The sequence below is a fragment of the Danio rerio genome, chromosome 11, assembly GCF_052040795.2.
Source record: "Danio rerio strain M-AB ecotype USA chromosome 11, GRCz13ab, whole genome shotgun sequence".
Lineage (NCBI taxonomy): Eukaryota > Metazoa > Chordata > Actinopteri > Cypriniformes > Danionidae > Danio > Danio rerio.
This window is the reverse complement of record NC_141031.1, coordinates 28,711,080-28,725,098: the sequence shown is the minus strand read 5'-3', so window position 1 is coordinate 28,725,098 and position 14,019 is coordinate 28,711,080. Positions and strand designations below refer to the sequence as shown.

General features: G+C 35.9%; 1 protein-coding gene across 2 annotated transcripts in view; it reads left to right on the top strand.

Moving 5' to 3' along the window:
• The window catches only part of foxj3 (forkhead box J3), a 128,964-nt gene that overhangs the window by 103,737 nt on the left and 11,208 nt on the right, over positions 1 to 14,019 (top strand). For both annotated transcript variants that reach the window (XM_087272903.1, NM_001326388.1), the window contains 3 exon segments: positions 3,016 to 3,144; positions 8,978 to 9,152; positions 12,708 to 13,094. In XM_087272903.1, the coding sequence (XP_087129029.1) occupies positions 3,016 to 3,144; positions 8,978 to 9,152; positions 12,708 to 13,094 (691 nt within the window).

The following is a 14,019-nucleotide window of genomic DNA, read 5'->3' as shown; positions in this document are numbered from 1 at the left end:
CAGAAACATTTTGTGTTCAAATTTCTCATTGTTAGTAACATTGAATAATACAAGAAAGCTTCAAAGCCACTTTTCAACCAAACTGACATTCCTGGTAAAATGACCGGATTTTACTAATTAAGAATTTCAAGAAAAAAACACTGCAGAATCAACTAATGCTGACGAATGCTAATTAACACAACTGTACCTTTGGGGAGTTTGGGATGATTAAATGGAAATGAAACAATGACCAAATATTCATTTTCAGTTCCATGAACTACCTGTTAAGTGTTGCATGAAAGCCTCTGTATATCCTTACTGAAGCAGGTGAATCTTGGGACTTGTTGCGTGGTTTTAGCACTGCGCTGCTGCTGCCAAGACATGCGGCGTGTGATGCGAGCACGGCCAGCATTGTTGCGATTCCATTCATCCTTTCCTACCACCGCAAACTCAATGTAGGGCTATTCTCTCAGGAGCTCATTATATTCATTCCCCATACCATCTCTCCATTGCCTTATTTATTTTCGTTTTGCAACCAGCACATATTTGCAGTTCAGCTTTTCAAATGATAATTGGGATTATCATTTTGAAGTGGAGGTTCTTCCGCTTCGGAAAACTGCGCATTCAACAGCGCACGCAGAAAGGTCAGGGTCTCTGTAGCATTCGGGACCTTTGTGAGCTGTCCCAAACCAATTTGCGCTGTGCAAGTTGACGGTTTCAACGCTGCCAGCATCGTGACCTTTACTGAAGGAGAGCTCTCCCCTCTCAGCCTGTCTGAGACAGCAGATCATCTTGCTGGCCACCAGCCACGCTCTCCCTCCATATGAGCCACAGTGTGGGGTGTGCCACATTAATGTTGACCTTACTCTTGTACAGACAGTGTGGTGTTCGCATGCCACACGTCACATTTATGACGCAGCCGTCTGTTGTGTTGCTATTACAGTTATGCAGAGGGCTGAGAATTCCCCTCCAGACCTCTTAAACCAGACGGATTCTCTTTGGTTGGCTCCTTTCCCTCAGCACCACCCATGTGGTATCTGTGCTGCAGAGACTTATCATTGTCATATCTACAACTAACCTGTGGAATGTACCTGACAACAAGTGAAATAGCAAAGCATTTTTTTGTTTGTTTGTTTGTACCTGTGAATTAAAGTATATAAAAATGTAATGAAGTGCAGTTACCTGAATTCACCATCTATCTTAATTTCCTTTATTTTTTAATTACAAATATTGCCTTTTTTACATATCATTAAAATGCCCAAAAATATTGGAAATCCACATCAATAATGCAAAACAAACCAACAAATGAAAAAAAGCTGTGATAAGTTTACATTTATAATGCAGTGCTTCCCACAGGTTTGAAATATACTTGTGGTGGTGGCCAGATTGAAACACATTCTTTACCCACGGCACATAAATTGTTTACGTCTAAACCAAAAATAATGTGATTTTTAACAATATTTTAATTTATTTTGACACTGTTATGACACAGTTTTTTTTTTCAATGGGTTAAGGATTTAAAAAAGAATGTTAAAATACAAAAAGAAATCCCTCTTTTCTCTTATTTCAATGCTAGTTGGGAGGCATCTGCACTCGGCATCTCTCTCTCTCTCTCTCTCTCTCTCTCTCTCTCTCTCTCTCTCTCTCTCTCTCTCTCTCTCTCTCTCTCTCTCTCTCTCAAGTTCAGGTTGCTTTATTGGCCTGACATTTAGAACAGTGTTGCCAAAGCATTTTGGATATGCATAAAATATGTAATGTATTAACATCATCAAATTAAAAACATATACTGTATGTAACTGTATATTATTTAAGTAAGGCAAATGAGTTGATTGACCATTGATTGACCATTTCTAATGGTGTACATATATTTTGCAGCCAGTTTAGATGTCATTTTGTCCTCTCCTGAGTATACAGGGTAATTTAAAAACTTTGAAAATCTGTATATAATCTAAGAAACATGATGGAACCTTGGGTAATTAATCAATGTGAGGAGTACAAGTGCAGTGTTCAGTAGAATACAAGTGCATAGATGTTCAAAATGACCCCCTCCAGACACTCGAGTGACATCAACCCGAAAGTTTTGGTATTCTTTTTGAATTTCCCTGTATAGTAATTTTTTAAAAATCTTTTAAATTAAAGAATCTATTACTTTTACTTTCTTATTTTTTCTCTCAGTTGTGCACACTGTCAGCTAAAGCCATGTGGGATTATAAAAGTGTAATGCAAAAATGGATACAAATAACAAACAAAATCAAAAGTCGTAGCCCAGACATTTGAAAATTTGTCTAAGGAAGTGTTGGTGACCATTCTCGCGTGCACACAATGAGCATTACAAAATGTGTAGGCCGAGAGAAGATTTTTCACTGTTTAATTAAACCTGGATGTTTGATTATCTTGGGTGAATTCAATAAAAGTGTAAAAGGATTATAATATTGTTAAAAAAAAAAAAATGTCATCAAATATACTTGGGCGGCCGTTAATATACCTGGGCGGCCTGTCTAAGTAAAGTTAATTTGGGGGAAGCGCTGTAATAGGTTCATTTTATCAATGTAAGATTTTTTATTATTTTGTCATATCATTATGCAACTGTCTTGATCATTTGAACAAAATAGGCAATGTTTTAATATATATATATATATATATATATATATATATATATATATTTAAATCCTTTGAATATATTCCATATTGCAAAATATACTATTTAAATTGTCTTTTTTTATATATAGATTATATGTAAATGCATTCAATCCATCTATATATGTCAAATAAGCATCAATTTAAACATTATGTAAGTCCCGAAAACTCTGTAATCTGTAGCACAATTTTAAGAATAAATAAAATAGTAAGTGCCGAAAAATGACTTCACTGCTGGAGTTATTCAATTATTACGTAATACAGTTTTCACAATTGTTCAAAATAAAATTAAAACAGCAGCGGCCACATCTAAAAACACCCGCACGTATGTTTTCATCTTGGTTTTTATCATGGACATTCTTCTAAGCCATTGACTCTTTTCCCTTTTCTGATCTCCAGGTGGCATTGTACAACCCTGACCAGGACGGGAGCGACAGCCCTCGAAGCAGCCTTAACAATAGCCTCTCCGACCAGAGTCTGGCCTCTGTTAATCTCAACAGCGTGGGCAGCGTTCACAGCTACACACCGGTAAGAGTCAATCCACAGCCACCAGTCAGTCCTTCTCTTTAGCCTCTCCTGAACCTGTAGCAGAGCTCTTAATTTGCTTTATGAGAAGCAGCAATGCGTTCGTCAGAATCTGTGAGAAACGGAGGCCTGTGTGCATGGGAGCACGCTGACACCGAGGTTAAGGGAATGAAAGGCAGAGCTGGTACTGCTGGAGCGCTGCTAAAGAGAGGCGCTGCCTCTGATGTCCTCCCACCAGAGGAGCCGCTGCTTTGTTGTGGTCCCCCAGAAGCCCCGCATGCTTCTCGCTCCAGGCTCTCAGCATTGATCCGGCACAGACACTGATAGATTCACTTGAGCGGGCCAGACAATGCTCGGTCTCTCGCTCTCTTTCAAGCGCTCCCTCTGTCTCTCATTTTCTGCTCCATCCAGCTGATTTGAACGCTGTAGTCTGTTTAAATGTAACCAGATTATGTGCGCCCATCTTTATGGTGATGCATAGTGTGTCATCCGACTCCCACCGCTCATATTTCTTGTGTGCAATTAGTCTCTGCTGCTAATGTAGCATGCAAGCAGGTCTTTCCTTATGCATTGGTTATTTGTTTTGATAGCGCTAACTAGTGTTTCCTGCGCTTGTCATTTTGCAATTGAGGCCCGGTTTACACTAATACATTTCAGCTTAAAACGTAACTTTTGATACGGTTACTCCTGTCCACACTACCACAGAGTTTCCTAACCCAGAAAACTGAGCATTTTAAAAACACTGAAGAGGCTGTTTGCATTTTAAAATGATGCTGCTTTGTGTCAGTTTGGCCAATTGGAGGGTCTCTGATTGGGACTTTTTCTCCAAATTAAGTGCAGTTCAGTCTTTCATCCTTTCCTTGTAAGTTCAGACTTCGCAAGTTTGATATGGAAAACAAACTCCAGAGGACACAATGGGTAAATCTTCTAAGGGAACAGTGTAGCGACTAATGTCATTCGCATCACCCTGGCTACGTTGTTTCAATATCTTAACAATAAAGTTAAAACATGCTATAAGGAACTGTCTATTTTCATTTTGATATTAATAACTTAATTGATAACTTAACAGACACAGAAAATGTTGAGGCGTCATGTAGCTACATATTATATTAGTGTCATCTTCACTTTGTGCATATTTAGGCAATTAAACGGAGCCTATAACAAAACTCCCTCCATTCATTTTCATTGAAAAATATGAAACATACTCTGTCTCTTGCTGAATATTAGTTATAATAATTAATTATGGCCATTATAAAATTGTAACGTATACAATAAGTTTACACAATAAATAAAGAATAAGAAATAAAGGCAAGCAATCAGTCAATATGCAGAATCAGTGTACGCTTTTACATTAATTATTATATAAACTTATCATTGTGGTCAGTCAAAACACATTACATGAGAACAGGTTACAGATTCAAAAGACAAAAGAGTCGTTAGAGACAAGATGAATTATATATCTCGTTAACCAACTAATGAGATGAAATATAGTGAAACTAATGAAACTAATAAAAATTGCATTGTAGACGTGGACCTTACCTGTTCTAAAACAGCATTTTAAAACTAAAACGTATTAGTGTAAACGGGGCCTGAGTTTCGAGTTTGCGACTGCATTTTGATCTATATTGGTAGTGCATGGTAATTTGCAGATCAGGGTTGTGTTTGGCATCATTGAATAACTGTTGTTTTTTTATGAATAGTTTGATTTGGTTTTACTTTTGTTGGTTGTGTTAATCCTGTGGTGTTTTTTTTTAAGATTGCATTTACTCTCGTATAATTTTTCTTAGGTAATCTTGTATAACCCAAAACTTAATAGCATTAGTTATTTTCCATCCAAAGATGCCAATTTAAATTGTGCTCAAAACTGGAATAATACCAAACCGCTTTGATCAGACAGGTTTTTAGAATGACCAAAACAAATTTCAGATGTTTTACAATGTTGTCTCTCTGCTGGTTTGTCCACTAACGCTATCCTGTCACTCCATTACACCTCGTTTTGTTATTATGTGAGTGCTTATAACAAAATCACATTTTTTTTGATTGCCATACTGGAATTCATTTTATAGATATCTTTATGTAGGGTGACAATGACTCTGTGGTTAGCACTGTCGCCTTACAGCAAGAAGGTCGCTGGTTCGAGCCCCGGCTGGGTTAGTTGGCATTTCTGTGAGGAGTTTGCATGTTCTCCCCTTGTTTACGTGGGTTTCCTCCGGGTAATGCGGTTTCGATCCTCAATAGGTGAATTGAATGAACTAAAATGGCGTCTAAAATAGTGTATGTGTGTAAATGAGTGTGTATGGGTGTTTCCCAGTGATTGGTTGCAGCTGGATGGGCATCCTCTGTGTAAAACATTTGCTGGATTAGTTGGTGGTTGTTTCTGCTATGGTGACCCCTGATGAATAAAGGGACTAAGCTGAAGGAAAATGAATGAATGAATAAATGAATGAATGAATGAACAATTTTTAGTGCATTTTTATACGCACATTTTAAAAATGTTTGCCAATTTAGCATTTCCATTAAGCATTTATGCAATATTCCAAAATGTGCATAAAACAAAACTAATGTTAAATAACTTTTTGCACCTCTATAAATAATTGGCATTTTGTAATGGCTAAATACACAAAAGGAAAATAGTCAGCCTTGTGGTTGTGATCGTATAATAAAAAATATATATATTATAAAATATATTTATTTTACTTCTTGAATATATTTTAAGTTATAAATAAATATATATATTCAGCACTCTGACTGAATATTTATATTGCTTGAAGTTCCATTTCAGTGTATTTCTACTGCCAAAAAATTATTATAAAATGTTATTTATCTGATTAAATTTTCAGTACATACAAATCATGTTTTCTGTCAACCTATGAATGAAATTTAAATTCGATAATGACTAAACATTTTGTGACTGAACAGTGTTTTTGATTTCTAAAAGATAAACTTTTCTGTAATATGCTGCGTTGGCCAATCATCAGAAGAAGACACCTATGAAAACTCCACTAACAATGATCTGTTCACAGGATTTGTTTGCCAGTAGCTTTGCGATTGTGTTCGGATACATAAATTTCCCCTCAGCAGTTTGCAACGACAGCTCAAATTAGACTTGTTCAGAGTGGCAGATGACTGTTTTGCCAGCCTCTCCAGTCTGTGAAACACTGTTGTCTTGAGCTAGACATGGCAGAGCCTCTGCCCTTGTGTACGCCACAAATATGCTCGGCATTATGGAGGCCTTGGGAGCCATTCAATGAATCACTCATTCTGGGCACGAAAGGCATCTCTTCAGACTCAAAACAGCGAGCAGATCCCTTTTTGAGTTTAGACACGCAAGCTAATTCCTTTCGATAGGCAAACCCGCACTTTATTCAGTTTAGCCGGATATTTATCATTAGAAGGATTTGTTTTATGGATCAATGCCTGATTTTTTTTTTTTTTTGCAGGCGAGCTTTTATGATCTCGTTGTCGATTTCTGAGTTAGTTTCGCCAAGCTGTTAATTACAGAATAAACAGCCGTAAAAACAACTTCAGAGAGCCTCTCAGGAGACGTGTCTGTTTTGATCATGGCTGCGTGGTTATGTAGAGATTCAGCCGTGCTCGTAAATAAACGGTCAAGCGTTGTGCTCCTGCATATTGTGCTGCAGTGTGTCAGGCAGTTCATTTCCTGTGCTGTGACGATGAGTGCTGTAGTCAGTGCTGTCATGTTCTATCTGAGCTCTAATCTGCCGGTCACTGGGCCCGGCTGAGCTGCGCTGCCACCGTTTACACTGGCAAGGTGGATTTTTGTCATAAGCTGCGCTTCCGTCACCCAGTTTTAACACTTTCATCTACAAACCATATCAGTGCATGCATATTTTTCGCATTGGTATTTAGCATTTCACTTTATTTATCACTTTACTTCATTACAATTTAAAAGCTTAATATACAGTGTAGTTAATATATGATATGACCTTTTTTTAACTCAAATTTGTAAATGTGATCATTTAATTTAGGAAAACCTTCTAAAAAAATATTGCTACAGTTTATGGATATTAAAAATAAGGTATTTAGAGAATTCCTTTAATATACATTGGAAAATGTATATCTGTCAGATACAGAACAGACATTCAGTCATGATTGAAATAGCGTATATGAATCTTTCATTTTAGACCCATGTTGTGAATAAGAAGGGGTTTGCATAGGGTGCTTATTGGTGCTCAGTGAGTAAAATTTGTTTATTAAAATATTAAATAAAAAAACATTAGAATGTAGCTGTCACAATACTGAATTTCGGTTCCAATCTACTTACATTTTAAAAGTGTTAATTTCTCACTAACATTTAAGCATTGCTGATCATGTTCTTGAGCACCGCTGATAGGCCATTGTGTTCACTTGCTCAACAGTAATGACTAATTGGGCGTCATCAGTTCACCACACGTGAACAAAATGTCAGTGGTGTTTAAGAACAGCGCTTGAATGTTAGCAAGAAATTTATGTTTTTTTTTTTCATTTCTCTACTCATTAGTACTGAAAATTCAGTAATCTGTAATCTAGCTACACTATGATGTACTTACAATATGTAATGTGTTTTATTAAATTGCACAAAGCAGCATTATAACAGAACCCTAAATTGTATTCAGTATGTTAAAATAGTGCTGCTTCTTTTTCAAGTGATTATGACTGAAAGAGCCGGAATCTGTCGACTGTTGTATAATAAAAGCTCTTCTGCATTCCAATTGCTTCAAGGCTCTCGACTCTTCTAAACTTCAAAAGCTTTATTCCGCTTCATGCTACCATAATATGTTTTGAACACATTAGCTCATCCATGAACCTGATTTCCGCAAGAGTACCATAGGATGTAATGACGACGATAACGTCCTTTATTCGCTTGTTAAGTGTGACATAATACGAATCGGCTTCCAGGTCCAATCACTATAGACCATGTTAATGTGGTGATGTCATTGGCCCATGAAAAAGAAATAAAAAATGTAATGCAGGAAATATGTTGGGACCATTGTTTTTGTTTTACATCCCTCAAAATGGTCTATATACAACTGTATGCAGAGGCTCAACAAATGGTAATAATAAATGTTTACGAAGCGATATAATAATTTCGATAATCACAATCGCAATATATATAGCCACCATGCCTGTGATCAGGTGGCCAGAAAGTGGTTAATTAATTTATTTCAATTGTCAAAATATTGGCGTCTGTGATACAGCAAGTCCAGAGACTGTAGTGTACACCAAGATTTTATATAAAATACACTGTAATGTGTGATATGACTAAAAATTGGTCATAAATGATTATTTTCTCAATTCAAATGTGTACCAGCTTGGACCCTTAAACAGTATTTCACAAGTCTCAACTTAACAAACGAATTCCAACAAAACACATGCCCTCTAGTGGTGAAAAGTGTGTACTGATTTGACATTAAAGCACGATTTAAATCATCATATCAGAAACGAGTGATGCAATTTCAAAAATGTTTGCTCACTTGAGTTTGTTAACGACTTAACTAACAAGTGTTAATGCAAATAATGATAGATGGAAACATTTGCCAAATAAATTCTGATGTATCGAACATAAAACTGATTTGATTAATCAGCTGTTTCCACTAATGGTGTGTTTCTGTATACTAAGTTACTAATACCAGTGTAAACCACACAAACAGTTTGATGGAAATGCATGCCCATTATCCACATATGAGGATGTTTTATATTTATATATATATATATATATATATATATATATATATATATATATATATATATATATATATATATATATATATATATATATATATATATGCTTGATATTAGGATGTAAATCTTGCCTTTGTTGTTTTCCTTTCTTCAGGTGACGAGTCATCCCGAGTCGGTGTCCCAGTCTATGAGTTTGCAGCAGGCCCCCCAGGCCCAGTACAGCATACCAGATCGCGACAAACAGCTGCTCTTCTCTGAATTCGAAGATCTCAGTGCCTCCTTCCGCAGCCTTTACAAGACTGTGTTTGAGCAGTCCTACAACCAACAGAGTGAGTTTTACACTTGGACCGTCCCATCAGATGGTTTAGGCACGAACATGGGCCAAGTCCAGATGGAGATTTTGTGTGCAGCTTATAGAGCCTGAGAGTGCTTCAGTTTAATTGGTGGCTGAAAGCATTGTTGAATAATGGAAAATAATTAATAAATTAGCATTCAGTGTCGAGCGTGCTGATTCAGTTTGTGCCTGCCTGTGAGTGTAAGCTTCTTCACAAAGTCTGTGCCATTTATTAGGATGGAGAACGTGGTTATGCAGAATAAGGCATCAATGTGGGCATTGTAAATACTAGTAAACAGCCGACTTGTGAGCTAATAAACAACTAGCTAAAACTGAACAGTCATTTTAATACTGAATAAACCTTTTTGAAATATTTATTTATAGTAATTTTTTGTATTCAATATTAATTGGATTTAGAGGGTATATCAGTATATAGGCAATATGCAGGGCCAGACAGATTCTGCGTACATTTCTTGCTTTTTCTGAACAAAAATCTGCAGATTTTTTGGAATAACTTTGGGAGTATTGTAACTAAAAACTTAATATATGAAATTTAAAATAATAGGTTTTTCAGGGTGTCCGCTGGGTCTTAAAGTCTTAAATTTCAAAATAAAAACTTTAGACCTTAGTCTTAAATTCACTGAATTATAGTGTTGTAGGTCTTAAATGATTTTAAACGGGTCTTAATTTTCCTCTGTCCAAGTAAAGCTACCCAATCCGACCAATACCCATCCAATCACTAACTTTTCATCTCAATAAAGGTTTTAAAAGCAGTTTATTTATTAGCTCGATTTATATTTATAATTATATGCTTTAATTATCTTTCTTACAATAACATTTGTTTTTAATGTTTTTTAATATTTTAACTGGGCCATTAGAAAAGTCATTAGCATTAAGCCCTGTGTAAGTCTGAAATTTCATTCTTAATAGTCTTAAAAGCTCTTAAAGTCTTAAATTTGACTTGATGAAACCTGTAGAAACCCTGTTTTAACGTTAAATAAGTGTGGAGTGTGCATGTTCTCCCCGTATTGGCGTGGGTTTCCTCCAGGTGCATTTCGCTGTGGCGACTTCTAAAATAAAATAAAATGAATGAATGAATGTGCATTTTACAATAACATAACTTATTATTTAAACATTTCTTAGTAAAATTAGGTAGTATTCTTTTCTTCAAGCTTTCTTTAGCTTGTTTGGCAACCATTTTAATAAATTCTAAAGGGTTAGATTTATTTTTTCATTTTTTATTTGGTCCTACATCTCAAATAGTTGCCCATCAAATAGATATAAGAACATTGCACTGCTAGATTTAGTTCAGGCAAGCTTGCCGCTCTTTTAGAAGTTAATTCCTATTGTTTATAATCTGATTGACTGATGTACAAAAAGCACTTGACAAGCAGGTTGCGCTTGACGCCAGACGAGCCCCCGCGTCTAACCTACTTCGCTGCAATCCGACGCTTTTCATGTTAATGTTTCCAAAGCGAACTTCTTTAATCTATCATCTATGTTTCATTAGCTGAAAGTTGTTACCTTTTTATGTGCATAAAAGTGAAATCTCTTAGTCAGACAAGCTCGGGCAATTAAAATGAGCAAATAAAGCTGGCGAGAGGATTTCACACCCCACTGCTGGAGACACCGAGCTAATTCACTGGCTTTGATAATAGGTAATGAACTCGCATTATTATTCAGGGGGGCTGCTGGCTAATTGCTTTCTGTGCTCTCCCATGGTTGGACAATAGGCTTTCTGCGCTGATAAGAGATGCACCCCTGTCACCCCGCCGATGAGTGTTCTCTGGCGATTGCAGCGATGCAGGGCCCGCAGTCGGCTCTAAAAGCTCTCCACCCAAATAGGTTTACAGTGCCAGCGCCATGATGGACAGAACCTCTTAAGACCGCGAGCCGCACGCTTCGCTGATTGCTATTGAGTGTGCAGATGTTGGAAGCTTGTCTGGCATTTTTAGAAACGAGTTCAAAACAATCGCTGCCCAAATGAAAAGTTGGAAAGAGAGGAATGCGATTTAAGAGGGCAGACAACAACGACTTTGTGCTGAGTCACGTCTAGGCAGCCTGCTGTTTTTTTTTAAATAAAGGATCAAATGTTTTCAATGTGTTTGGGTGGATTTAGCACATTGATATGCACAGTGATGTAGGAAATGAGTTTAGAAAGTCGCACTTTTGCTGCTTGCGCCATTTCACTTCCAATTTCTGCATAAATATATTTTTCTGTATGGTTTATTTAATGTAACTAAAATTAAGTTGATAATTAGTTTTATTTATTTTAATTTATGTTTAATTAATATTAATAATAAATAACTTAAATGTAAAATAAAGATTATAATTTAAACTAATGAATAAATATGAAACCAACTTTATTACAAGTTTGTGTATGTAAATGATTAAATATTGAGTATTAAATAATTAGTTGAAATAAAACAACATTGAATTATAAATATTAATGATTGTACTGTTGTTAACTTTCAGTTTTTTTATGTGTTATTAGAAGTGGAATATTTTCTTTTAATATCAATCAAATATATAAATGTTATTGAAAAAATGTGCCATGTTAACTGTAGCATAACATATTCAACCCTCATGTGAGGTGGAAAAATAATTGTTTAGATGCACAAAAACCACATTAAAACCAATGAGTAGCCACACGGAATTGTGTGCGCAGAAATTTGCAGATTTTTAGCCTTTCATTTAGTCTATGTATGTATTTACTTGTGTAAATGTGTGTAAATTTATATTTATTCAGTTATAAAAATAAATTTCACTAATATTATAGTGATTTAATAACAGTAATATTAAAATGTTCATAGGATTTATTTACAGTACAGTTTGCTATATATTATATGAGAGACTTGCTTTGTTTACCAAAGCATCTACTTGGATTTGCATTGTAAATGTTAAATAAAAGTTAAAAAATAATTATTTTTTATTTCATATATTAAGTTTTTAGTTATGATACTCATAAAATTATTCTGCTTAAATCCACAAATTCTTTTTTTAAAAATTCTCCGCAGAAATAGCAAAAGATTCTGTCTGGCCCTATGAGTTACCGTATTTGACCACAAACCACAAAATCAGTCCTAAGATTTAGGAAATTGAGATTCATGCATTATCAGAAAGTTTGATATTTGGGATGTGAGGGTTTAAAGAAATCTGACACTAACACTTAGAAAATCACATTTTAAATCAACCAAATCAAATTCTTTGCATGGTATATTATTGTTGAAAATGTACTTTTTATGTATTGCAGTAAGACATTTTATTGCTTTTATTTTGAATGATAAAATCCAGGTAAGACTTTCATACATGGCTGTTGGCTAGAATTATGCATTATAGGCTTTACATTATAGAGAGAAATAACAGATAAATCAAGACTGCAGTTTGGTCAATTTTCCTAACAGATAAACAGCACTGGGGAAATGAGGCAGGTTCTGAAAAAAAGTCTAGATGTGAAAGCACCCTAAAATGCTAATCATCAGGTACTTTAATATGACTACAAACTTCTTAGGCTTTGCTTAAAATGATGTTCTCTGTCTGCTCCTGCCAGGTCTGATGGGTTTGCCCTCGGAGTCATCACAGCAGACCCACACCTCCTGCTCCTACCAACACTCCCCCAGCAGCCACCCTCACAACAACCAGAACAGCATCACTAACTCGCACCCCAACAACATCCCCAACAATGGCAGTCAGGTGCCCCTCTCCCACCCGCCCCACTCGGCCCACAACTCGCCACACGGACAGCACCTCTCCCAGCATGGCCCTCACAGCCAACACCCGCACACGGCGCACAGCCAGCACCCGCAGCACAGCCAACATCCCCAGCACAGCCAACACAGCCAGCATGGGCACCAGGCCCACGGGCAGCACACGGCACAGCAACAACAGCAGCAGCACCAGAATCTCTCCCACCAGCAACAGATGCAGTGCAATACTGGTAAGAGTTCACCATTATGTCTACATTACAACACATTGTTTTTTCTAATACCTGATTCTGGCTATGTTTCTGCTAAACTGCCAAGCCATACTTGTAAACATGCTTCCATTCAGATTCTGGCTGAAATTAATGTTAGTAGACAGAATTTTTTCCCCCACAATTTAGAGCTGGGTGATATGAAAAAATCACATATCCCCGTAAATGTCATCTTTAGGTGTGTGACAAGATCTTGCAAGACTAAATCGCTATGTGATTTCTCTCCCATGTCCTTACTTGCATCCAGTTGTGAGTGGAGTTTGTCCAGTCAGTAGAGTTTAGCAAAATATTTTGCAGTGTTTGCATGTTCTTCATGGAAAATTTCATTTAAATAGAATTAAAATAACATTCATTACACGATTATTTGAAAAAGCAAAAAAAACATTTGTTGAATAAAAATCTATTTTCCATTCATGTTACAAAGTATTTTGCTAATAATTAAACACTATTTTCCATTTACATATTAGCAAAATATTTTGCAGTGTTTGCATGCCCTTTACAGCATAGAATTCATTAAAATGAAGTAAGTTGACTTTTAAAAGGCACATAAATAGTTTTGCATTTTGTGATTTATTTATTTATTCAGTTGAATCAAAGACTATTTTCCATTCATATATTTCATCATTAGGGATTTAAAATAAAATTGTATAAAAACCTTGTCTCATTCTCGTGAACAAAACCTTGTGTGTTGTGTTGTGGAGTAAGAGTCTCGTCACCCCTGCGTATCCTGATAACAATATACATAACAATATTAAACCATTTCTGTAAATTCAATAAACTATTAGTTTATACAGTTGAAGTCCACATTATTAGCCCTCCTGCGTATTTTATTTTCTTTCAAAATTTTCTCAAATTATGTTTAATAGAACAAGGAATTTTTCACTATATT